The following is a 25,260-nucleotide window of genomic DNA, read 5'->3' on the forward strand; positions in this document are numbered from 1 at the left end:
CAACATAACCTCTCTGCTTTTAAACTCAATCCCTTTAGCAATGAAGGACAAAATTCCATTTGCCTTCCTAATTACTTGCTGTACCTGCAGACCAACCTTCTGCGATTCATGCACAAGGACACCCAGGTCCCTCTGCATAGCAGCATGCTGCAACTTTTTACCATTCAAGTGATAATCCTTTTTACTGTTACTCCTACCGAAATGAATAACTTCACATTTATTAACATTGTATTCCATCTGCCAGACCTTTGCCCACTCACTCAATGTATCTATGTTCCTCTGCAAAGTTTCACAGTCATCTGCACACTTTGCTCTGCCACTCATCTTAGTGTCATCTGCAAACTTTGACACCCTACAAGTGGTCCCCAACTCCAAATCATCTATATAAATTCTAAATAATTGCGGACCCAACACCGATCCCTGAGGCACACCATTAGTGACTGATTGCCAACCAGAATAGCACTCATTTATCCCCACTCTCTGCTTCCTGTCAGTCAACCAATCCTCTATCCATGCTAATACTTTACCCCTAACGCCATGCATCCTTATCTTATGCAGCAGCCTCTTGTGCAGCACCTTGTCGAAGGCTTTTTGGAAATCTAGGTACACCACATCCATTGGGTCCCCATTGTCCACCTTGCTCGTAATGTCATCATAGAATTCCAAAAGATTTGTCAAGCATGACCTGCCCTTCACGAACCCGTGCTGCGTCTGCCCAACGGGACAATTTCTATTGAGATGCCCTGCTATTTCTTCCTTGATAATAGACTCAAGCATCTTCCCCACTACAGAGGTTAAGCTAACCGGTCTATAATTCCCCATCCTTTGTCTACCTCCCTTTTTAAACAGTGGCATCACATCTGCTGTTTTCCAATCTGCTGGGACTACCCCAGAGTCCAGTGAATTTTGGAAAATTATCGCCAGTGCACCTGCTATCTCTCCCGCCATCTCTTTTAGTACCCTAGGATGCATTCCATCTGGGCCAGGAGACTTATCAATCCTTAGCTCCATTAGCTTGCCCAATACTACCTCTTCCGTAATAATGATTGTTTCCAGGTCCTCACCTACGTTCGTCTCTTTGTCAATTACTGGCATGTTATTAATGTCCTCCACTGAGGAGACCGATACAAAATACCTGTCCAATGCCTCGGCCATTTCATCATATCCCATAACTAAATTCCCCTTCTCATCCTCTAAAGGACCAATGTTTACTTTAGCCACTCTTTTTCGTTTTATATATTTATAGAAACTTTTGCTATCTGTCTTTATATTCTGTGCTAGTTTTTTCTCATGTTCTATCTTACTTTTCTTTACAGCCCTTTTTGTGGCTCTCTGTTGACCTTTAAAGTTTTCCCAATCTTCTAGTTTCATGCTGTTTTTGGCCACTTTGCATGCCTTCTCTTTCAATTTGATAGTCTCCCTTATTTCCTTAGACACCCATGGCAGATTACCCCTTTTCTTCCAGTCCTTCCTTTTCACTGGAATATACTTTTGCTGAGCACTTTGAAAAATTGCTTTGAAAGTCCTCCGCTGCTCGTCAACTGTCCCACCATAAAATCTTTGTTTCCAGTCTACTCTAGCCAAGTCCTCCCTCATTCTATTGTAGTCCCCCTTGTTCAAGCGCAGGACCCTGGTATTGGATTTTATCTTCACACTCTCCATCTGTATTCTAAATTCAATCATACTGTGATCACTCCTTCCAAGAGGATCCCTAACTATGAAGTCATTAATTATTCCTGTCTCATTACACAGGACTAGATCTAGGATAGCTTGCTCCCTCGTCGGTTCCCTTACATACTGTTCAAGAAAACTATCACGGATACACTCAACGAACTCCTCCTCAAGGCTACCCTGACTGAGCTGGTTCGACCAATCTATATGTAGATTAAAATCCCCCATGATAATTGCTGTACCATTTTTACAGGCATTAGTTATTTCTTTGTTTATTGCCCGCCCCAATGTGATATTATTTGGTGGCCTATAGACTACGCCTATCAATGACTTTTTCTTCTTAGAGTTTCTAATTTCCACCCAAATGGATTCAACCTCATTCTCCATAGAACCTATATCATCTCTCAGCACCGCCCTGATGTCGTCCTTGAATATCAGAGCTACACCACCTCCCTTACCTTCCTGTCTGTCCTTCCGAATAGTCTGGTACCCCAGGATATTTAACTCCCAGTCGTGACCAACCTGTAACCATGTCTCCGTAATGGCTACCAAATCATATTCATTCGCGATGATTTGTGCCGTTAACTCATCAACCTTATTACGAATGCTACGAGCATTCAGGTAAAGTGCCTTTATGCTAGCTTTCTTACCCTCATGATTTCCAACATCTCTAATAACTCCTGAGTTATCCTTCCTTTCTGATTCTTTCATAGTCTGCCTTGAACTTAAACCCTCCTGCACACGTTAACCTGCTGCTTACCATTTTACTTACCATCATACTCCCTGTCGTTTTCCCTTTCCCTTCCCCCCGAGTCACTAGTTTAAAGTCCTAGAGACCACTCTATTTAACCGTTTCGCTAGAACACTGGTTCCAGATCGGCTCAGGTGGAGACCGTCCCATCGGTACAGATCCCCCCGGTTCCAAAACTGATGCCAATGCCCCATGAAATGGAACCCCTCTTTCCCACACCACTCCCTTAGCCACGTGTTTACTTCCCTAATATTCTTATCCCTAAACCAATTTGCACGTGGCTCGGGCAGTAATCCGGAGATTATGACCCTCGAGGACCTGTTCCTTAATTTCGTTCCTAGTGCTTTATAATCCCCAAACAGGTCCTCCATCCTAGCCTTGCCTATGTTGTTAGTCCCAACGTGGACCACAACAACTGGATCCTCAGTTTAAAGTTAAAGTTAATTCCCTTTTGTTTCGGAGGACCAGGGGACTGCTGGGTAAGTCAAAACCTATATATTTGGGCAGTGGCTGAACCCGAGACACTACACATGTAGTGTCTCCCACCCGCCCTCCTCCTCTAACCAAAAAAAAAAGGACTCTGGTGTGTTGATAAGGTAAGCTGTTGATAAGGTATCGTGTGACTGGTAAAAATTTACTTTCTTCTTTTACTTTTTTGACTTATCTATTAATTGGTTATTTGAAAAAGACCACAGCAGAGAAGTATCAAAGTATTTAGCTCATAAATTTATATAAATTAATAAAGTAATGCTCCTGCTTTCTGCTTCAACCCATTTGAAAGTTAAAACAATACTCATCACATGGTGCTACTTGCTTCAGTATTGAATGTTGAGCAAAACCTCTGATTCTTCCCATTTACTACCAATGCTGATTGATAATTTTACCCAGAGGATGCCAGAACAGTTGCCATATCAGAAACTGCCTTTGTGCTTCAGATTAAAAGCTGGTTCCAAGAGATGTTAACTACAATGTACAAAGGCAAATCTATTTGTGCACAGGATTTAGTTTTACCTCCTAGGTTTGTGATGGTTCGAGATACATTTTTTGACAGGGCTGTGGACCTCTGGACACAAGCTGCTAGTACCATGGCCATTTCATCCGTTTTCACTTCCTGCTCTTCCTGACATAAAATGCAGATCAGTATTATTTTCTCAGCTGCAGTTGCACCTTGCATTGGTCCCAAAGCTACACCAGAATTCACGGCTGTCGGAATACTGTAAGAAAAAACAGACCCCACACACTGATTTTAAAGGCAAATGTATTTCTTAGACACAGGTATTTCTTGTTTTCTATATTCTTTCCTTCCTGTGTTTCTTATTTCACCAGAACAAGAACCAGGGCTTCAGCTCCAAGTCAGCGATTCAATAGGAAAACGTATGTCATCGGCCTCTTGGAAGGAGAGCTTTTTTAAAGCCAAAAAACTTCATAGAGGGTTATCTGTACAATTACTGAAACAGAAAACAGAGGGTAGGAGTTCAGCCAAGTCTTTTGGACTGGCAGCAAGTGGGAAGTGAAGTCTCATAGGGATTTGTGCTGGAACAACTGTTGTTTACCATACACAAACAGTTTGGACTGTAGAATTGGAGGTATGGTGTTGAATTTGCAGATGATACCAAATTTTGCGGAAGGGTGGCAGGGTATAGCTAATAATGTGGAGGACTGCATCAAAATACAGGTAGACATAAATGCTGCAGAGTGTGCAATTCAGTGGTAAATGAAATTCAATATAGGGAAGTGTGAGGTGATTCATTTTGGTAGGACAAATAAGGAGGCCACTTATTCTTTACAAAATAAGTGAAATAGAAGAAAAAAGAGATCTGGGAATACAGACACACAAATCACTAAAGGTAGCAACACACGTTGATAAGGTCATATAGAGTGCAAACAAGGTACTGGGGTTCATTTTCAGAAGAATACAATACGAAAGCAGGGAGGCAATGTTAAACTTTGACCATAGCTGAAGTACTGTGCATAGACCTCGTCGCCAGACTACAAGAGGAATATTGAATTCGTGGAGAAAGTGTAGGAAAGATTTACAAGGATGTCACCAGAATAAAGAGGACACAACTGTGAGGAAAGATTGAGCAGGTTGCGGCCCTTTTTTCTGTGGGAGGGAAGAGTAAGAGGAGGCCTGATCAAGGTCTTTAAAATTATGAAGGGGTTTGTATGGGTGTGAAGAAACTGGGCAGAAAATGAACTTCAGTAGGGCATAAAACGAGCATCAGATCAGTCGCCTGTTATTCCCCCTGCCTGATTTTCCTTTCCGTTGCTTTCAGCCAATAGTATGCACCGCCACCAAGCAGGTTACAGAATTAGAATGCTTACTCATATCCTCATGGTCTCTACCTGCTACGTACCTATCCTCCTCAGTTATGACCGACCCTGGTCTTAGCACTTCTGTAGCCTTCTCATAAAGGTGCTTGTTCGATTCAATGAAATTCTTCTGCATTGCAGACATTTGTGCCATAATCTTCTGCCGATATAGTTTGGCTGCCTCTGCTTTCCGTTTACGCTCAGCCTTATCTTTGTCCTGTATGGTCTGCAATACAAGAAAGGAACAAACTTCCTATAGCGCCTTTCATGACCTCAAGATGTCCCAAAGTGCTTTACAAGTGATGAAGTACTTTTGAATGTGGGAAATCCGGCACACAATTTGCACACAGCAGACCCAAAAACAGCAATGTGCCAATGTATAGATAATCTGTTTTAGTGATGTTGGCTGAGGGATAAATATTAGCCAGGGCATTGGGAATAGCTCCCATGCTCTTCTTTGAATATGCTGTAGGATCTTTTATGTCCATTTGAGAGAGCAGATGGTGCCTCGGTTTAATGTGTCATCCAAAAGACAGCACCTCAAACTGTGCAGCATTTCCTCAGTACTGCACCGGAAGTGTCAACCTAGATTAAGTGCTCAGGCATCTGGAGTGGGACTTGAACTGACAACCTTCTGACTCAGGTGAAAGTGCTACCACTGAGCCTCGGCTGACACCAAAGTCACTCCTAATCCTATTACGAGTTTTCCTTAATCCCATCAATCACTAGTTGTTAGCTCAGGCGGGTACCCTGTTCCCAGATCTCTTCCAATGACCATTCAGCAGCCATGTGGTGTGTTAAAGGGGATCTGGGTGACCCTTTTATCTGGGAAGCCACCTTGCTTCAGCTTGGCAGACTTCCTGATGTCATAGTTGAGACAGGGATCTCACAGGTTGTTACAATCCTGGAACAACACTTGAAAAAAATAATACAACAAAATAAAAAAACAATCAAAAATGGCAGTACCTCATTGGCCCTTTGAATGCCTGCTTCTGTTGTTGAACATGGACTCGATTTCTCCCTCAGCTTTTTCACAGTATCAAACATCTGGAAATATATAGACACATAATGTTTGTGCCTGTCAAAAGTTCTTAGACCATTTCAAGAATCTCTTTGGGTCTAGCTTTACCACTCTTCCAGTTCTCCTCCTCCTCCATTCCCTGCCTACCTTCAACATACCACAGCCACCAGCTTTTAGATGTCAAGGTTACCAATGTTTACACAGCCTGACATTTTTTTTTCCACACAGGGTAACATTATTACCAGATGTAATATATCTAGATACATCTAGATAGGGAAAGCAGCTACCACCTTTGGCTGACTTGTGAAACACACATGGGATATCATGGTGACCCTTTGGACCAAGTTGACGGTATATAAGGCTTGTGTTCTCAGCACCTCGCTGTATGGCTGTGAAACATGGGTGACTTACAGCTACCAGGAAAAGAAGCTCAATAATTTCCATCTTTTCTGTCTGTGGCGCATTATGAGTATATCCCGGAGGACAAAATCAGAAATGTGGCAGTCCTCTCTAAGGCAGAGCACCATAGTGTGTTGGCACTAATCAAACAGAGGTGGGTTTGATGGATTAGACACGCTGCAGGATGGAAGACAGTCACATACCCAAGGACCTTCTGCATTGTGAGGTGGCCAGGGTCAGACGACAGCCCAAAGCTCCGCTTCAAGGATACTTGCAAGCATGCCATGAAGGTCCTAAATGTCGACTATCACACTTGGGAGTCACTAGCTGGTGAAAGCGGGAAATGGCGACACATGCTATGGACTGGTGTGCACCACCACGATGACCAGTTGCTACAGTAGTTTAGCAACTGGCACCAATGTCAAAAATAACAACTCACAGTGTCACTTGGCAGCTTCATGTACAACACTTGTGGCAGAACCTGCCTTTCAAGGGTTGCCCTTCACAGCCATCAACATGAGTGCACCATGGGGAGGCAGTGGTGTAGTGGTAATATCACTGGACTAGCAATCCACAGGCCTTGGCTAATGCTCTGGGGACATGGGTTTGAATCCCACCATGGCAGATGGTGAAATTTAAATTTAATTAATAAATCTGAAATTCAAAAAAAAAAATGAAAACATTGCTGATTGTTGTAAAAACCCATCTGATTCACTAATGCCCTTTAGGGAAGGTGTCCTTACCTGGTCTGGCCTATATGTGACTCCAGTCCACAGCAATGTGGTCCACCCTTAATTGCCCTCTGAAATGGCCTAGCTAATCAGTTCAAGGGCAATTAGGAATGGGCAACAAATGCTGGCCTTGCCAGCAATGCTCATATCCCATGAAAGAATAAAAAAAGGACACCCCACCTAAATGTATTGTTTGCTGTGTTTATCATCTTTCATAGATGGAAGGATGCCAACCATATCTAAATTTCCAAATGGCCTGTGATAAGGTAACACATAATAGACCAATGAGTAAGGTCAGAGCATGCAGAACTAGGGGACAAGTAGCAGAATGGATAGCTAGCTGGCTGCAAGCCAGAGAGTAGGGGTAAAGGGTAGCTATTCAGAGTGGCAGAATGCAGGAAGTGGGGTCTCACAGACATCAATGCTCGGACCACTTTTGTTTACAATTTATATTAACTATTTAGATCTTGGAATCAAAAACACAATTTCTAAATTTGCAGACAAGACTAATAGGGAGGGGCAGTCGACACAGAGAAGTGCAACAAATTACAAGACAACATTCATAAACGAGCATATAATTGGCAAATTAATTTCAAGACAAATAACTAAGATATCACAGCTTGGTAAGAAAATTAAGGAGGTCACACATTACTTGGAAAATAAGAATCTAAATGGGGTAGAGGAGGAATGGGATCTGAGAGTACAAATACACAAATCACAAAGTTGCAATGCAGGTCAATGTGGTCATAACAATAGCAAACCAATCACTAATGTCTATTTCTAGAGGGACAGAATTGAAAAGTAGAGAAGCTATGTCAAACTGGTTAGATCACACTTGGAGCACTGTGTACGGTTCTGGTTGCCTGATTATAAAAAGGATAGATTGTTATTGGAGAGGGTACAAAAAAAAATTACAAGGATAATACCAGAACTGCCAGATTATATGAGGAAATGATAAAACATCCTGGGTCTCTTTACTCTTTCTTTTCCTGCTTTCTCTCTTCCAAGCTATATTCACACCTTTATATTTGGTCAAAAGGATTGACAAGTCAAACCTTCAACAACTCTGGTCAAAGAACAGGAGGAGGCCATTTAGTCCCTCAAGCCTGTTCCACCATTCAACGAGGTCATGATTGATCTGTATCTTAACCCCATTTATGCACCTTTACTCTATGCCCTGAGCTAACAAAAATCCATTGATCTGAATCTTGAAAACTCTATAAAAAAAAAAGGACAATGATAGACCGGGAATAAAAGTTCTCAACTGGGGTGAAGCTAATTTTACTAAGTTGAGGTGTGAGTTAGCTGAAGTGGACTGGAAACAACTACTTGAAAGGTAAATCAGTGCCAGATCATTGGGAGGCATTCAAGAAAGAGATAGCTAGGGTTCAGAGCAAGTATGTTCGCTTAAAGGAAAAGGGAGGGACTAACGAAACCAGAGCCAGTGGAAGTCAAGGAGTTTAAAGGAGAGGATAAAGAAAAAGGGAGGCCTATTACAGAAACCGAGGGCTCAATACTGCAGTAAATCTAGACGAGTATAAAAAATGTAGGGGTGAAAATAAAAAAGAAATTAGGAACACAAAGAGAGGGCATGAAAAAATATTGGCAAGTAAAATCAAAGAAATTCCAAAGACTTTTTTATAAATACATGAAGAGCAAGAGGATAATTAAAGGAAAAGTAGGGCCTATAAGGGTAACCTGTGTGTGGAGGTGGAGGTCGTTAGTATGGTTCTTAATGAATACTTTGCGTCTGTTTACACAAAAGAGAGGGATGATAGACATTGCAATCAGCAAGGAGGAGTGTGAAATATTAGATAAAATTAACATAGTGACAGGGGAAGTATTAAAGGGTTTGACATCTTTTGAAAGTGGATAAATCCCTAGGCTTGGACAAAATGTATCCTAGGCTGTTAAAGGAAGCAAGAGAAGAAACAGCGGAGGCTCTGACCATCATTTTCCAATCCTATCTGGCTACAGGTGTGGTGCCAGAGGACAGTTCATGTTGGACCATTGTTTAAAAAGGAATAGACTGAGCAATTACAGGCCAGTCAGCCTACCATTGATGGTGGGAAAATTACTGGAAAAGATTCTGAGGGACAGGTAAAATCTTTATTTAGAAAGACACAAATTAATCAAAGGCAGTCAGCACGGATTTGTTAAGGGAAGGTCATGTGTGACTAACAAGATTGAATTTTTTGAAGAGGTAACAAGGAAGGTTGATGAGGGTAGTGCATTTGATCTAGTCTATATAGATTTTAGCAAGGTTTTTGATAAGGTCCCACATGGCAGACTGGTCATGAAAGTGCAAGCCCGTGGGATCCAAGGCAAAGTGGCAAGTTGGATTTAAAATTGGCTTGGAGACAGGAAGTAAAGATCGATGGGTGTTTTTGTGACTTCAAGGCTGTTTCCAGTGTGGTTCTACAGGGCTCAGTACTAGGTCCCTTGCTTTTTGTGGTACATATCAATGATTTGGACTTTAATGTGGGGGGAGTGGGGGGGGAGGGTATGATTAAGAAGTCTGCAGATGATTCAAAAATTGGCCGTGTTGTTGATAATGAAGAAGAAAGCTGTAGACTACAGGAAGATAATAATGGACTAGTCAGGTGGATGGAACAGTGGCAAACAGAGTTCAATCCGGACAAGTGTGAGGTAATGCATTTGGGGAAGGCTAACAAGGCAAGCAATGGTAGGATACTGAGAAGTGTATAGGAACAGAGGGACCCTGGAGTACATGTCCATAGATCCCCAGAAGGTGGCTGGACAGGTAGATAAGGTGATCAAGAAGGCATACGGGATACTTGCCTTGAGATTCACAAGAATGTTGCCTGTACTGATGAATTTCAGTTTTGAGGAAAGATTGGATATGCTAGGTTTGTTTCTTTTCTTTGGAACAGAGAAGGCTGAGGAAGACCTAATTGAAGTGTATAAAATTATAATGGGTCTAGATAGAGTAGATAGCCCTATTCCCCTTAGTTGAGGGGTGTATAATCAGGGAGCATAGATTTAGGGTGAGAAAGAGGTTTAGAGGAGAATGTAAGGGGAAATGTTTTCACCCAAGGGGTGGTGGGGATCTGGACCCCACTGCCTGAAAGGGTGGTAGAAACCCTCATAACATTTAAAAAGTACTTGGATATGCACGTGAAGTGCCCTAACCTACAAGGCAATGGACCAAGAGCTGCAAAGTGGGATTAGGCTGGATGGCTACTTGTTGGCCAGTGCGGGCACGATGGGCCAAATGGCTTCCTTCCGTGTTGCAAATTTCTATGATTTGTATGATTTCTAATTGACCCCCAGCATCCACAGTCTTTTGAGGGAGTGAGTGTTCTGGATTTCCACTACCTGTTGTGTGAAAGAATGCTTCCTGACTTCACTCCTGAATGGCAGTGCTCCAATTTTATTATGCCTCCATGTTTTCGATTGCCCCACCAAAGGCAATACCTTGTCTGTATCAACCCCATTGAAACCTTTTATAAAGAAATGGGAGTTAAATTATAAATTGGGATTCCTATTCAACATAGACCATCCCTCCCTCAAACAGATAGGCTGAGACTACAAAACTAACTTTCATGGAGAAGTCTGGAGTGCAAGGGGCTTAGAAACCTTATGGGCTCGATTTTCCAACTTCTGACTATGGAAAGGTACAAAAATCAAGCCCACAATCTCCCATCCAGGAAACTGCCATCGATTGTTGTAAAAGAAACTCCACCTGGTTCACTAATGTCCTTTAGTGAAGGAAATCTGCCGTCCTTTCCTGGTCTGGCCTACATGTGGCTTCAGGCTCACTGTAATGCGGTTCACTCTTAACTGCCCTCCGAAATGGCCCAGCAAGCCGCTCAGTTGCCAAGGGCAATTAGGAATGGGCAACAAATGCTGGCCTTGCGTGTGACAGCTACATCCCATGAAAGATTTAAAAAAAAGTCTGACACTAATATTTTATCTACTGGATCAATGTACATAACCTTTTTCCGTAAAAGGAACATCAAAACAGGAGGAGGCCATTCAACCCCTCGAGCTTGTTCCACCATTCAATTAGATCACAGCTGACATGTATTTTACCTCCATCCACCCGCCTTGGTTCTATAACTCTTAATACCCCTGCCTAACTAAAACTGATCAATCTTAGTCTGAAAATTTTCAAACAAACACTGACAAAAATCCAGCTCGTTATTTGTTTTTTCCATTTTCAATAATACCTGTAAGGTCCAGATAATCATGTCCTTCTGGGCATCTAACTGAGGTACACGTTTTAGTTTTTCTAGAAGTGACAGGATGCTCTCGGCATTCACTGCAGAACTTCCTACCCCTTCAAAGTAACCACAAAAGATAAGTTTAAGAAAAACAGATGCATAACTGCAAAGATACAAGTAAACTGGCGTCAGTCTTATCGCTGGCAGTAACGTTTTCACTTGGAATGACATGCAAAAGCAGAGAAATAGTTCCTCATTCTTTTTTTAAAACCCAGAATCAATTTATAATATAATTGCAAAGCTCAACTCAGCAGTGTTACTGGCCTCCGACATTCTTCCCTTGTAAGGCGACTGTGGGTGGAAATTAAATCAGACAAAAGCTGGGACAGAAATTCAGGTTTGCATAATATTAAGAATAAAGGTACACACCTCGAATAAAAAAAACAGAAGTGGGATTACCATAAAAATCTCAGCATTTTGCTCAGTCGAAACGACTACAGCATGGATTACATATTAAGTGAACGCAGAATTTTAATTCTCTTTTCTCACTGGTGGGAAATGCGACTTTTGGATGAGGCACCATTAACTCTGGCAAAATCCAAAATAGGATCCCCAACAGAAAATCACGTGTACTGCACCAACAGGCACAAACTAACAGGCTAGTTACAGCACATATTTTGCTTCAAACTGCATGTAACATAACTCAGGAGTGAAGTCTCTGGGATAGAATAAGAACAGAAAATGCTGGAAATACTCAGCAGATCCAGTACTTACTAGTTGCCTTGAGATAAACGTCAAAGGTCACATCTTCCTCTGCAACTACTCCCTCTAGCTGTCTCTGTTCTTCTTGTAAAGCCATGCAGATAAGATGAAGGGTCTATGGTATGAACAGAAACACAATTGTGTGTTGTTAGTAACATAAAATGTGCATTACGGCACTGACAAAGAAACCATTAAAATCATACTGCCTGATTAAAAAGATCTGCTTAACGTAAAAAGATCTGCTTAATGTAGCTTTTTGGCACATTATTGATATTTTTTCCAAGATTTTTGAAAAGTGAGTTCTGTTACTATTGGAGACTGCTGCAACTGGATTTATTTAGATGTCACAATAGAATGTTTCTGCTCGCCCTTTTCCCAGAGGAAAATGGGCATTTCTGCACATTTCCGGGAAGTTTGATCAACAGCAGTATTTGCACAAGCCTGACACCTTCATCTGGTCACCTTCACACCAATGAATGGATGGGGCATTAAATGGGGGGGCAAAAAAAGGGAAAATTAGCAACATAGGAATTGCTAGATTATAAAAGACCAAGGTCCATCTAGGTCGCCTTCGAGCAGCCTGGTAGTCACATGATACAACAATAATGAAGTTGATGACTATTATAGCAATTAATCTCTGTCAATTAGTTTTAGTTTTAGAGATACAGCACTGAAACAGACCCTTCGGCCCACCGAGTCTGTGCCGACCATCAACCACCCATTTATACTAATCCTACACTAATCCCATATTCCTACCACATCCCCACCTGTCCCTATATTTCCCTACCACCTACCTATACTAGGGGCAATTGCTAATGGCCAATTTACCCATCAACCTGCAAGTCTTTGGCATGTGGGAGGAAACCCACGCAGACACAGGGAGAACTTGCAAACTCCACACAGGCAGTACCCAGAATTGAACCCGGGTCGCTGGAGCTGTGAGGCTGCGGTGCTAACCACTGCTAGACTACAGTATCAGTTTTTTTTTACAGAGCTAGAAGTTAATAATGTTGGGTTAATTTGAAAAACAGAAGATACATGAATAAAAAAGGAACTCATGTAAATGAAATACATAAAAACACCAAGCAATATTTGTTTCTCAAAATGCTCCAAGTTGGAAGCCATTCCTTTTTTTATGCAGGACAAATTGCAGAAAAATTCATTTGAATTCTTCACGACCAATTGAATACGGTGATCAATATTGTGCAAGTTCATACCTTCTGTACCATTGCTTCACTCCACAACTGCCCTGTGGAATCCACAGCCCGCTGGAGAACTGCTCGCAGGATTAGCATTAAAATGTCACAGTTCAAAATATTCGTGACCTTTGCAAATGTGGAAAAGAATTGAGGAGGGGGAGGAGGTGGAAGAGCTGCAAGACACATTGTAAACAGTCTGTTAACAGCTTGATCTACTCAAACATCATAAAGGCAGATAAAACTGCTGGGGCACAACTTCACAGTCATGTTTCAGATGAAATAGGTACATATAAAAAAATCCAGCTTAGAGCTTCATATCTTAGAGAACCTCATCAATAACCCCATATGCCGTAGGTCCCCACACTAAAAAAAATACTTAAGCACTGGAGAAAGTGTATAAAATATTTACAAGGACGTAACCAAAATTCAGAGCATGCAACTATCAGCAGAGATTGAGCAGGCTGGGGAAAAGAGAAGATTAAGAGGAGACCTAAAAGAGAGGGGTCTTTAAATTATCAACCAGCTTGTTAGTATCTCCACGTACAGCCTGTTTGGACTTGTGGGTGAGTGCAGAACAAGGCAGCATAAATACTGACAGATCAAGTATAGTACTTAGCAGGAACTTAGTTGGACAAGAGTGTGTTGAGAACATAAAACTCAGCAGCACACTGTTGAAGTAGATAGCATTGACACATCTAAAGGGAGGTATGACCGATGAGGGAGAGGGGAATACAGAGATATGGGGCAGGTTGGGAAGTAGTAATCAGAGCAGGCAGAGGCTCATGTGAAGTATAAAGAGCAGCATAGATCAGGTGGGCCCAGTGTCCTTTTTTTGTGTTGTACACCTCATGCAATATATCAATCTCCCTCTTAAAGAGTTCCGAAATGTGTATGTGTGTTTGTGCATACATTACATACACACACATATATATGTATATAAGTTATTACCGGACTGGATTTCCTTAGAATCATAGAGAGATACAGCACTGAAATGGGCCCTTCGGCCCACTGAGTCTGTGCTGACAAACAACCACCCTTTTATACTAATCCTACAGAAATCCCATATTCCCTCCCACAGTCCCAAAATTCTCCTACCACCTACCTACACTAGGGGCAATTTACCATGGCCAATTTACCTATCAACCTGCAAGTCTTTGGCGGTGGGACGAAACCGGAGTACCTGGCGGAAACCCACGCGGTCACAGGGAGAACTTGCAAACTCCGCACAGGCAGTACCCAGAACTAAACCCGGGTCACTGCAGCTGTGAGGCTGTGGTGCTAACCACTGTGCTGCCCTACAACTTTGTCCACTTTACATACGAACATATGAACTAAGAGCAGGAGTAGGTTATTCGGCCCTCAAGCCTGCTCTGCCATTATATAAAATCATGGCTGATCTGTTTGTGGACTCAACTCCACTTTTCTGCCTACCCCCAATACCCTTTGACTCCCTTGTTTGTCAAGAATCTGTCTACCCCTGCCTTAAAAACATTCAGTGATCCTCCCTTAACTGCCTTCTGACGATTGTGTTCCCTTGCTCTATAATTTGCACAGAGGGAAATGTCATTCCCTATTTATCCTGCCAATAAATGCCTCAATCGTATCACCCTATAACTTCCTCATCACTGATCCAACTTACCCCAGTCTCCCAACACAGCCAAATCCCTTCATTCCAGGTTATCATCTGATGCAAACACTCAAGCGATATGACTTCCATGGATCAAATTTATATCCAAACAACTTCATTGACCTCAGATCCTTTGTGTGTCTTTTTTGGTTGGGATCCTGACACCCAGAGAGGTAACAAATGGTGTAAGACTGACTGCTCCAAATGGATTTAAAATGGACTCATATCCATGAAAAAAAACTGTACTCCTCACTGCTTCCAAGGTATCTCTTTTCGGTCACAGCATAAGGTGATTATACCCCCCAAACCCCCACTGTGTTTAGAACACCACCTTATACAACCCAGGGCTTGTATTTGCTGCGGCAGGAAGGATTATATCTCTCATTTGAACATGTATGTTTAAATAATTCACTGTGCAACTGAAAGCTCATTGAAGGCAAATAGCAGATGGTGGGACTGGATTACAAAATTCAAGTACTCATAAATGATTTAATTAAACTTTCACACCAATATTACATTCATCCGAACTACAAAACACAAACACTGCACACTTAGGAACATAGGAACAGGAGTAGTCTGTTTAGCTCCTCAAGCCTGTTCCACCAGTCAATGAGATCATGGCTGCACCTTTGCTCCATATCCCTCAGTACCTTTGGTTAAGAAACCTCTATCAATCTCAGCTTTAAAATTAACAATTCACCCAGCATCAATTGCCATTTGCAGAAGAGTTCCAAATTTCTACCATCCTTTGTGTGTAGAAGTGTTTCCTCCCTTCACTCCTGATTTGGATCTAACTTTTAGGGTATGTCCCCTAGTTTATAACCAGTGAAAATAGTTTGTATCTATCTACCCCTTAATATCTTGAATATTACAATCAAATCAGACCGTAACTTCCTAAATTCCAGGGGTTATAACCCTAGTTTGTGTAATCTCTCTGTGCAATTTAACTGCTGGAGTCCAGGGCAAAGTCCCCTCTAAACTGCATGGATATACAGCAATTGGGAATATGCTACATAGAGGACAAAGAGACCATGCACAATCAGCAGCCCCTTCAAGGTATGCGCAGCCATGCAGCAACATTAAAGGGACCATGCAGTGCATCAAACGGGTTGTGCACAGCGAAGGGAAATTAGAGGGAACTTTAGTGCAGGGTCCAGGTATCGTTCTAGTAAATCTACACTGCACATGCTCCAAGGCCAATATATCCTTCTTAAAGTGTTGTGTCTAGAACTGCTCACAGTACTCTAGGTGTGGTCTGACCAGGGCTTTGTATAGCTGAAGCATAACATCTACCTTGTATTCTAGAAATGTAGGTATAAAGGCCAGCATTCCATTAGCCTTTTTGATTATTTTCTGTACATATGACATTTTAATGATCTTCTAGTTTTTCACCATTTAGAAAGTATCCTGTTCTATCCCTTTTAGGTTCAAAGTGGATGACCTCACATTTGCCTACATTGAAATCCATTTGCCATAGTTTTGCCCATTCACTTAATCTATATGTTTATGTTTAGAGATACAGCACTGAAACAGGCCCTTCGGCCCACCGAGTCTGTGCCGACCATCAACCACCCATTTATACTAATCCTACACTAATCCCATATTCCTACCACATCCCCACCTGTCCCTATATTTCCCTACCACCTACCTATACTAGGGGCAATTTATAATGGCCGATTTACCTACCAACCTGCAAGTCTTTTGGCTTGTGGGAGGAAACCGGAGCACCCGGAGGAAACCCACGCAGACACAGGGAGAACTTGCAAACTCCACACAGGCAGTACCCAGAATTGAACCCGGGTCGCTGGAGCTGTGAGGCTGCAGTGCTAACCACTGCGCCACCGCCCCCTCTTTGCAATTTTAAGTCAGTCTACTGTTGCTCAATCATACAGCCAATCTGCAACTTTTGCCCAACTCTCCCTCCTGATGCAGAAGCTGTGGACAAAACATTGAGTTTGAAAGAAGTATTGGCAACAACTTTCTAGATACTGAAAATTAGGTCTGGAATGCAAATCCACAAGAAGTCACAAGCTACACCTCTTACTTCTGAACATACCCTTAAAATTAAAAATTCCTAAATTAAAGCGTGAATTACCTTCATTGCTGTTGGCTTGTTTTTTCCTCTTCTTCTGCTCGTCCTCAGCCTTTAATAAAGGAGAAAAACGTAACAACTTAGCACTTAAAGACTAAAGTTACATCTTTTATATTCCCTGCCCAAATTTAAAAGAAGTCAAGTAGGCCTAATCTCTTCAATTTGCTACACTCTGATTGGTGGGTACAATTTACTAACAGTACTTTGGATTTTTAAACATCTTATCAATCAATTTATCACATTGCTCAGCAAGATGGAGGAAACTTTTGCCCTCTAGTTGCCTCTATTCAACAGGGTGAGTGAGAAGTTATTGCAACACCTCTGGACATGGCAAGAACATTAATTACATAGAATATAAAGCACAGGAATAGGCCATTCAGCCCAACCAGTCTATGCTAAACTGGTAACAAACCTTGTTTAGATTACACTTGGGAGTACGGTGTACAGTTAGGTTGCCGTTTTATAGAAAGGATATAGAGGCAAGCATGCTTCATACAAGCCTCCTCCCATTTTTCCTCATCTAACTCTTATCAGTGTAACCCTCTATCCCTTGCACCTTCATATGCGTATCTAGCCTCCCTTTAAATGCATTTATACTATTCACTTCAACTACTCCCTGTGGTAGCGAGTTCCAGATTCTCACCATTCTCTGGCTAAAAAAGTTTCTTCTGAATTCCCTATTTGACGTCTTGGTGACCATCTTATATTGATGGCCTCTAGTTTTGCTGTTTTCAATAAAATAAAAAGTCCCAAGGTGCTATATAAATATAAGTTGTTGCTGTTTTCAATTCTATTCTATTCTTGCAATTTTTTTTGAAAGATATAAGAGCACAATCTCAAGAGGGAGAACGAACATGAGATGTAACTAATGATTTTATTAGACCGGGGGGGTGGGGGGCATTATTCCAATACTAAATATCACTATTGTAAAAAGGGACTTTAATAAAGATACCTTTTAAAATTAACACCATTTTATTCACAGAATGATACAGCACATTAGAAGGCCACTAAACCGATCATGCTTGTGCCAGCTCTTTGAAAGAGTTATCCAATTAGTTTCAGTCGCCCGCTCTTTTCCCATAACCTGGTGAATTTTTCCTTTTCAAGTACATATCCAATTCCTTTCCGCTTCCACCACCCTTTCAGGTAGTGCGTCCAGATTGATACATCTCGCTGCATTAAAAACTCATCCCCACACCCCCCACTGCTTTTTTGCCAATTATCGTAATTTTATTGTACTTGTTTGAGATGTACTTTGGTCATTTACTATATTTATCTTATCCTTTGGTCAGGGGTACTTTTCCCATTCTGTGAAAGCTCACCTCACTTGACGAGGAAACTTGCTTCTATACCTCACAAAATGGGCCTAGCTGACTCACCAAATGCTACTTATAGATCAACAGCCAGTTAACTAGTAGCCCCTCACCCACAGAACCCTGGACAGCTACAATAGTATAAAAGCAAAATACTGCAGATGTTGGAAATCGGAAATAAAAACAAGAAATGCTGCAAATACTCAGCAGGTCTGTGGAGAGAGAAGCAGAGTTAACGTTTCAGGTCAATGACCCTTTGTCAGAACTGGCAAATATTAGAACAAAGTGATTCATGACAACGCTTCCCAGCGCTGACGTCATCAGGCTGCGCCGCGGTACGCACATGCGCAGACGGTCTCCTGCTCTCTGCGCATGCGCTGCGGTCCGGCTTGCCAGGACCAGTTTGCGCATGCGCAGATGACGTCATCGCGTAACGTCTTCTTCCTCGGGCAACGCGCCAGGTTGGCCTCTGCGCATGCGCTTCTTGCAATCTTCCAATATTCACGCATGCGTCAATCTTCCGATATTCACTCATGCGTCAATCTTCCGATATTTACGCATGCGTCAAAGCTTCGGCGCGAGTTTTTGAAAGTGGAAGGAGGAGAGGTTTCGTCGGGCATTTTGGAGATTTGCTTCATTTTTATTAGACAGAGGAGATTCTTCCAAGGTACGTTGCTCTGAAAATATTTCCACTGTCTGGGGCACTGCATGTGCTCCAGTTCCTGTTGTAAGCTGCTCTGAAAATATTTCCATTGTCTGGGGCACCACATGTGCTCCAGTTCCTGTAGTAGGTTGCTCTGAAAATATTTCCATTGTCTGGGGCACTGCATGTGCTCCAGTTCCTGTTGTAAGTTGCTCTGAAAATATTTCCATTGTCTGGGGCACCGCATGTGCTCCAGTTCCTGTTGTAAGCTGCTCTGAAAACATTTCCATTGTCTGGGGTACCGCATGTGCTCCAGTTCCTGTTGTAAGTTGCTCTGAAAACATTTCCATTGTCTGGGGCACCACATGTGCTCCAGTTCCTGTTGTAAGCTGCTCTGAAAATATTTCCATTGTCTGGGGCACCGCATGTGCTCCAGTTCCTGTTGTAAGCTGCTCTGAAAACATTTCCATTGTCTGGGGTACCGCATGTGCTCCAGTTCCTGTTGTAAGTTGCTCTGAAAATATTTCCATTGTCTGGGGCACCGCATGTGCTCCAGTTCCTGTTGTAAGTTGCTCTGAAAACATTTCCATTGTCTGGGGTACCGCATGTGCTCCAGTTCCTGTTGTAAGTTGCTCTGAAAACATTTCCATTGTCTGGGGCACCGCATGTGCTCCAGTCCCTGTTGTAAGCTGCTCTGAAAACATTTCCATTGTCTGGGGCACTGTAAGTTGCTCTGAAAACATTTCCATTGTCTGGGGCACCGCATGTGCTCCAGTCCCTGTTGTAAGCTGCTCTGAAAACATTTCCATTGTCTGGGGCACCGCATGTGCTCCAGTCCCTGTTGTAAGCTGCTCTGAAAACATTTCCATTGTCTGGGGCACTGTAAGTTGCTCTGAAAACATTTCCATTGTCTGGGGCACCGCATGTGCTCCAGTCCCTGTTGTAAGCTGCTCTGAAAACATGTGCTGCAGTCCAGCACATGTAACGTTTCAATGGAGTGCATTCTGTATTTCTTATCTCATCTCATGTTTCCCGTGTGGTCCTTTAATAGCCGAGTCGAAATTCCCATCCGCTTTAAGTATGCCTCAGTGAGGCTGTGCTGTGTACACTATGGGCAGCCACGCATCCGTTCCACTGGAGTGAGACCGAATCAGAGGTAGGTGCTGCAGTCACTACATTTCCACTTGTGTAGCTTGTCACTCCTGTAAAGCTGTTCCTTGATGCGCATTGAACCAAGATTAGATTTGCAGTATCAATACATCTCGTCAGTGAGATCCTGTGCCCACAAAGCCACGCGCATACCACCCCCGTGTCTACGGACTGCCTTTGTTGTGATTTCCTGGATGGAGCAATGGCTGGGCGACCACCTCTGCGCAACCTCCTCTGGACTGCGAAACAGGTGCGCACCAGATTTTGGGACCTTGTCATGGTGCACATGTAAACTGCTGCCAGCAACACACCTGGGGATGGTTGGCGTTTTGGTGAGGGAACAAGGCACTTGGGGCGTGCTCATTGAATGTCTGTGTAACTTTTCAGGTATCTCGCCCTGGGCATGTAAAACATGCCATCGAGAAAACAATCCTTGAGACTTAAGGTCAGCATTCAAGCAACGAAGGCAACTGGATCATGCTGCGGAGCTCGTCACGATGTGGAAAGGAACATTGCATTTATGGATGAATTGGGAATGCACATTGGGATGCGCTTGGGGAACATTCCCCAAGAATAGACTGAGCTCAGACTCTTGTGACTTTGCCTTCTTCACATGGACAATACAGTAGTGGAATAGAGAGCCAAGCGTTCATTCACCACAAGGCTCTCCAGGAACAATCTCTTTAGCTGTGCATAGCAGAGACTCGGCCTGTCTGTCACACGAGAATGCTGGACACAACACTCATGTATCCATGCACAGCAGTTCCTCGGATGCTTAATGAACTTAATAAAACTTTTCAATAATTAACCCCAGAATTGTTGAGGCTTTGTTTTGCATGCTATTTCCCTGACTTTGCAACTGCACTTCAGATATTCAACTGTGGTGGAGGGGTGGAGGTAGGGAGGTAGAGGGAGGGGTGGGTGAAGAGGGGGAGGGAGGGGTGGGTGAAGAGGGGGAGGTGAAGAGGGGGAGGTGAAGAGGGGGAGGTGAAGAGGGGGAGGTGAAGAGGGGGAGGTGAAGAGGGGGAGGTGAAGAGGGGGAGGTGAAGAGGGGGAGGTGAAGAGGGGGAGGTGAAGAGGGGGAGGTGAAGAGGGGGAGGTGAAGAGGGGGAGGTGAAGAGGGGGAGGTGAAGAGGGGGAGGTGAAGAGGGGGAGGTGAAGAGGGGTGGGGAGAGGGGTGGGGAGAGGGATGGGGAGAGGGGGTGAGAAGGGGTGAGAGGGGTGAGGGGAGAGGAGTGAGGGGAGAGGGGTGAGGGGAGAGGGGTGAGGGGAGAGGGGTGAGGGGAGAGGGGAGAGGGGTGAGGGGTGAGGGGTGAGGGGAGAGAGGTGAGGGGAGAGAGGTGAGGGGAGAGAGGTGAGGGGAGAGAGGTGAGGGGAGAGAGGTGAGGGGAGAGGGGAGTGGGGAGAGGGGAGTGGGGAGAGGGGAGTGGGGAGAGGGGAGTGGGGAGAGGGGAGTGGGGAGAGGGGAGTGGGGAGAGGGGAGTGGGGAGAGGGGAGAGGGGAGTGGGGAGTGGGGAGAGGGGAGAGGGGAGTGGGGAGAGGGGAGTGGGGAGAGGGGAGTGGGGAGAGGGGAGTGGGGAGAGGAGATGTGGGAGAGGGGAGTGGGGAGAGGGGAGTGGGGAGAGGGGAGTGGGGAGAGGGGAGTGGGGAGAGGGGAGAGGGGAGTGGGGAGTGGGGAGTGGGGAGAGGGGAGTGGGGAGAGGGGAGTGGGGAGAGGGGAGAGGGGAGTGGGGAGAGGGGAGTGGGGAGAGGGGAGTGGGGAGAGGGGAGTGGGGAGAGGGGAGTGGGGAGAGGGGAGTGGGGAGAGGGGAGTGGGGAGAGGGGAGTGGGGAGAGGGGTGGGGAGAGGGGGGGGGAGAGGGGGAGGGGAGGGGGGGGAGGAGAGGGGGGGGAGGAGAGGGGTGGGGAGGAGAGGGGTGGGGAGGAGAGGGGGGGGAGGAGAGGGGGGGGAGGAGAGGGGGGGGGAGAGAGGGGGGGGGGAGGGGGGGAGATCGGGGAGGGGTGGGGAGAGCGGGGAGGGGTGGGGAGAGGGAGCATGCAAAATGCAGGGACCAGACAGTTGCAATGCCTGAAGTACTGTGGAGAAGTAGTGGAGAAAGCAACTGGGTAGGGGAGAAAGCAACTGGGTAGGGGAGAAAGCAACTGCATTGGGCATCCGCAGCTGGAGGGAACGGCTGAATGGAGAGGGCCGGAAGCGAGAGGCCGTAGAGAGCCGCGGGGAGCGAGCGTGCGAAGACCTTGGTGTCGCCGGGTCCAGGGACTGGCCAGTAAGTCTTTTGCTGTTGTGTTTATGGTGCATGCACAGAAAAAGGCACTCCTCTTCCGCTCCGCTGCACCCCGCCCCCCACTCTTCCCCACCCCCGCCCTCCCCCCCCCACTCTCCCCCCCTTCCCCCAGTTCTCCCCCCCACTTCCCCCAGATCTCCCCCCCCTTCCCCCAGCTCTCCCTCCCTCCTCCCTCTTCCCCCCCCTCCTCCCTCTTCCCCCCCCTCCTTCTCCCCCCCTCCCTCCCTCTTCCCCCCCTCCCTCTTTCCACCCCCCCTTCCTCCTTCTTTCCTTCCCCTCTCTCCCTCTTTACCCCCCCACCCTCCCTCTATCCCCCCCCTTCCTCTTACCCCCCCTCCCTCCCTCTTTCCCCCGCCGCCGTCACCGTCACCGCTGCTCTCCCCGCGCTGGTCTCCCCGCCCCCCGCGCTGCTCTTCCAGGCCCGCTCCACTCTCTCACTCCGGCCATTGTATTCTGCCACGTGTTTGTTAGGTTTCATCTGTGTGATTCTTTGAGCAGCGCCATCTTTAGTCCTGGCAGCTGCTACAGTCGCAAGCTGTGACGTTTTAGTGGCACATGCTGTATTTGCGCATGTGCCAAAACAGCGCCACCTACTGATCGCGTTGTCAACAATTGCAGTCATATTAGAAATGTAGTAGGTTTTAAGAAAATAAAGTGGGGGTGGGGCAAGAGATAACAAAAGAGGTGTTGATAGGACAAGGTCACAGAGAATAACTGACCAGAAGGTCATGGAGTAAAGGTAACGGTATGTTAATGGTGTGGTGAAAGACAAAGCGTTAGTGCAGACAAGGAGTTAATTGACAGAAAAATGAACAGCCCTGGCCCAAAGCAGAAACATGAAAATAACAGTTGGTAGGTACAATAGAAACCAACTAAACAAACTAAAACAAAATAAATAAAGAAAATATAACAAAAGATAAAAATAAAAAAGGGAGGCCCGTCATGCTTTGAAATTATTGAACTCAATGTTCAGTCCGGCAGGCTGTAGTGTGCCTGATCGGTAAATGAGATGCTGTTCCTCAAGCTTGCATTGATGTTCACTGGAACACTGCAGCAATCCCGGACAGAGATGTGGGGATGAGAGCAAGGGGGTGTGTTGAAATGACCAGCAACCGGAAGCTCGGGGTCATGCTTTCGGACTGTGTGGAGGTGTTCCGCAAAGCGGTCACCCAATGTGTGTTTGGTCTCCGCAATGTAAGAAGTACAAGTAAATCGCTGCTTCACCTGAAAGGAGTGTTAAGGGCCTTGGATAGTGAGGAGAGAGGAGGTAAATGAGCAGGTATTACACCTCCTGTGATTGCATGGGAAGGTGCCATGGAAAGGGGACGAGGTGATGGGGGTAATGGAGGAGTGGACCAGTGTGTCGCGGAGGGAACGATCCCTTCGGAATGCTGACAGGGGAGGGGAAGATGCGTTTGGTAGTGGCATCACGCTGGAGGTGGCAGAAATGGCAGAGAATGATCCTTTGGCTGTGGAGGCTGGTGGGGCGGCAAGTGAGGACAAGGGGAACGCTGTCGTGGTTCTGGGAGGGAGGGGAAGGGTTGAGGGTAGAGGTGCAGGAAATGGGCCTGACACGGTTGAGGGCCCTGTCAAGCACAGTGGGCGGCGGCGGCGGGGATCCTCGGTTGAGGAAAAAGGAAGACATAGCAGAAGCGCTGTTGTGGAAGGTTGCATCATCAAAACAGATGCGTCGGAGTCGGAGAGACTGGGAGAATGGAATGGAGTCCTTACAGGAGGCAGGGTGTGAAGAGGTGTAGTTGAGGTAGCTGTGGGAGTCGGTGAGCTTATAATGAATATTAGTAGACAGCTGATCCCCAGAGATGGAGACAGAGAAATCGAGGAAGGGAAGGGAAGTGTCAGAGATGGACCATGTAAAGGTGAGAGAAGGGTGGAAATTAGAAGCAAAGTTGATTAAGTTTTCCAGTTCAGGACGGGAGCAGAAAATGGCACCGATACAGTCATCAATGTACCGGAAAAAGAGTTGGGGGCGGGGGCCTGAGTAGGACTGGAACAAAGAATGTTCTGCATATCCCACAAAAAGACAGGCATAACTAGGACCCATGCAGGTACCCATAGCAGCACCTTTTATTTGAAGGAAGTGAATGGAATTGAAGGAGAAGTTGTTCAAAGTGAGAACAAGTTCAGCCACGCGGAGGAGGGTGGTGGTGGATGGGGACTGTTTGGGCCTCTGTTTAAGGAAGAAGCGGAGAGCCCTCAGACCATCCTGGTGGGGGATGGAGGTGTACAGAGATTGGACGTCCATAGTGAAGAGGAGGCGGTTGGGGCCAGGAAACTGGAAATTGTCAAAATGACATAGGGTGTCAGAAGAGTCACAGATGTAGGTGGGAAGAGACTGGACCAGGGGAGAAAAGATAGCTGGACAGCTACATGTGGTTTACTCCATTTCAATAACCTAATTATTTGTAATTGTAATTAGAATATTAGTAACAGTTATCAAGGTTCAAGGAAAAACGAGAGGTAATATTTACCTTTGTCTGCTGTGACTTGTAGTAATGGTAGAAGAACAGATTGAAGTGCTTCAGATATTCTGGCTTCAGCTCATATACACCATGCCCAGACAATCCTGGCTTCCTAGAAAGGATAGAGTAGTTATTTGCCTATTCCTGTTCAGTATATAGTCCCCAGGTACCATAAATAGTGACATACCCTTTCCAGATGCAAACCAGAATAGGTTTTCCACCAAATAAACAATGTGGAGTTAGTTGCTCATATACTAAATTTGGAATTTAAAAGAAAAATCAACCTTTTGATACTCAAGTTGACCTGGGCTGTTATAGGAAAGAATCCAATCAGTAACACCAAACATGAATTTCGTGCCATTTTTAGCAGGAGAAGAGCACTCTACATCAACCAGGCAATTTAACTACTCACTGGCATGTGAGTGACCTGAAACAGAGCAAAAGAGACTTCACTGCCTAGAGCTGAAATTAAAAGGAATGTTCCAGAATGAGGATCTAGAATGTTCACATGCTAGCACATTAGGTATAACCTTATCCATCAAAAAAACACTTTTACTGGGGAGATTTTTTTCCCAATAGCCAGTCTCCTGATGGAAGCGATCTTCAATTCTTTCCTGATGTGCTTACAGATCAGAAGC

General features: G+C 44.8%; 1 protein-coding gene across 2 annotated transcripts in view; it reads right to left on the minus strand.

The window, feature by feature from the left end:
* Positions 1 to 25,260, minus strand: part of ubr1 (ubiquitin protein ligase E3 component n-recognin 1) — a 212,272-nt gene that overhangs the window by 57,636 nt on the left and 129,376 nt on the right. For both annotated transcript variants that reach the window (XM_068039752.1, XM_068039751.1), the window contains exons 23-30: positions 24,632 to 24,734; positions 16,757 to 16,805; positions 13,053 to 13,207; positions 11,848 to 11,950; positions 11,080 to 11,189; positions 5,702 to 5,782; positions 4,780 to 4,961; positions 3,434 to 3,636 (exon numbers count right to left, since the gene is read on the minus strand). In XM_068039752.1, the coding sequence (XP_067895853.1) occupies positions 3,434 to 3,636; positions 4,780 to 4,961; positions 5,702 to 5,782; positions 11,080 to 11,189; positions 11,848 to 11,950; positions 13,053 to 13,207; positions 16,757 to 16,805; positions 24,632 to 24,734 (986 nt within the window). The remainder of the gene's footprint in view (positions 1 to 3,433; positions 3,637 to 4,779; positions 4,962 to 5,701; positions 5,783 to 11,079; positions 11,190 to 11,847; positions 11,951 to 13,052; positions 13,208 to 16,756; positions 16,806 to 24,631; positions 24,735 to 25,260) is intronic.

This window comes from Heterodontus francisci, chromosome 9, assembly GCF_036365525.1.
Source record: "Heterodontus francisci isolate sHetFra1 chromosome 9, sHetFra1.hap1, whole genome shotgun sequence".
In the NCBI taxonomy this organism is placed as follows: domain Eukaryota; kingdom Metazoa; phylum Chordata; class Chondrichthyes; order Heterodontiformes; family Heterodontidae; genus Heterodontus; species Heterodontus francisci.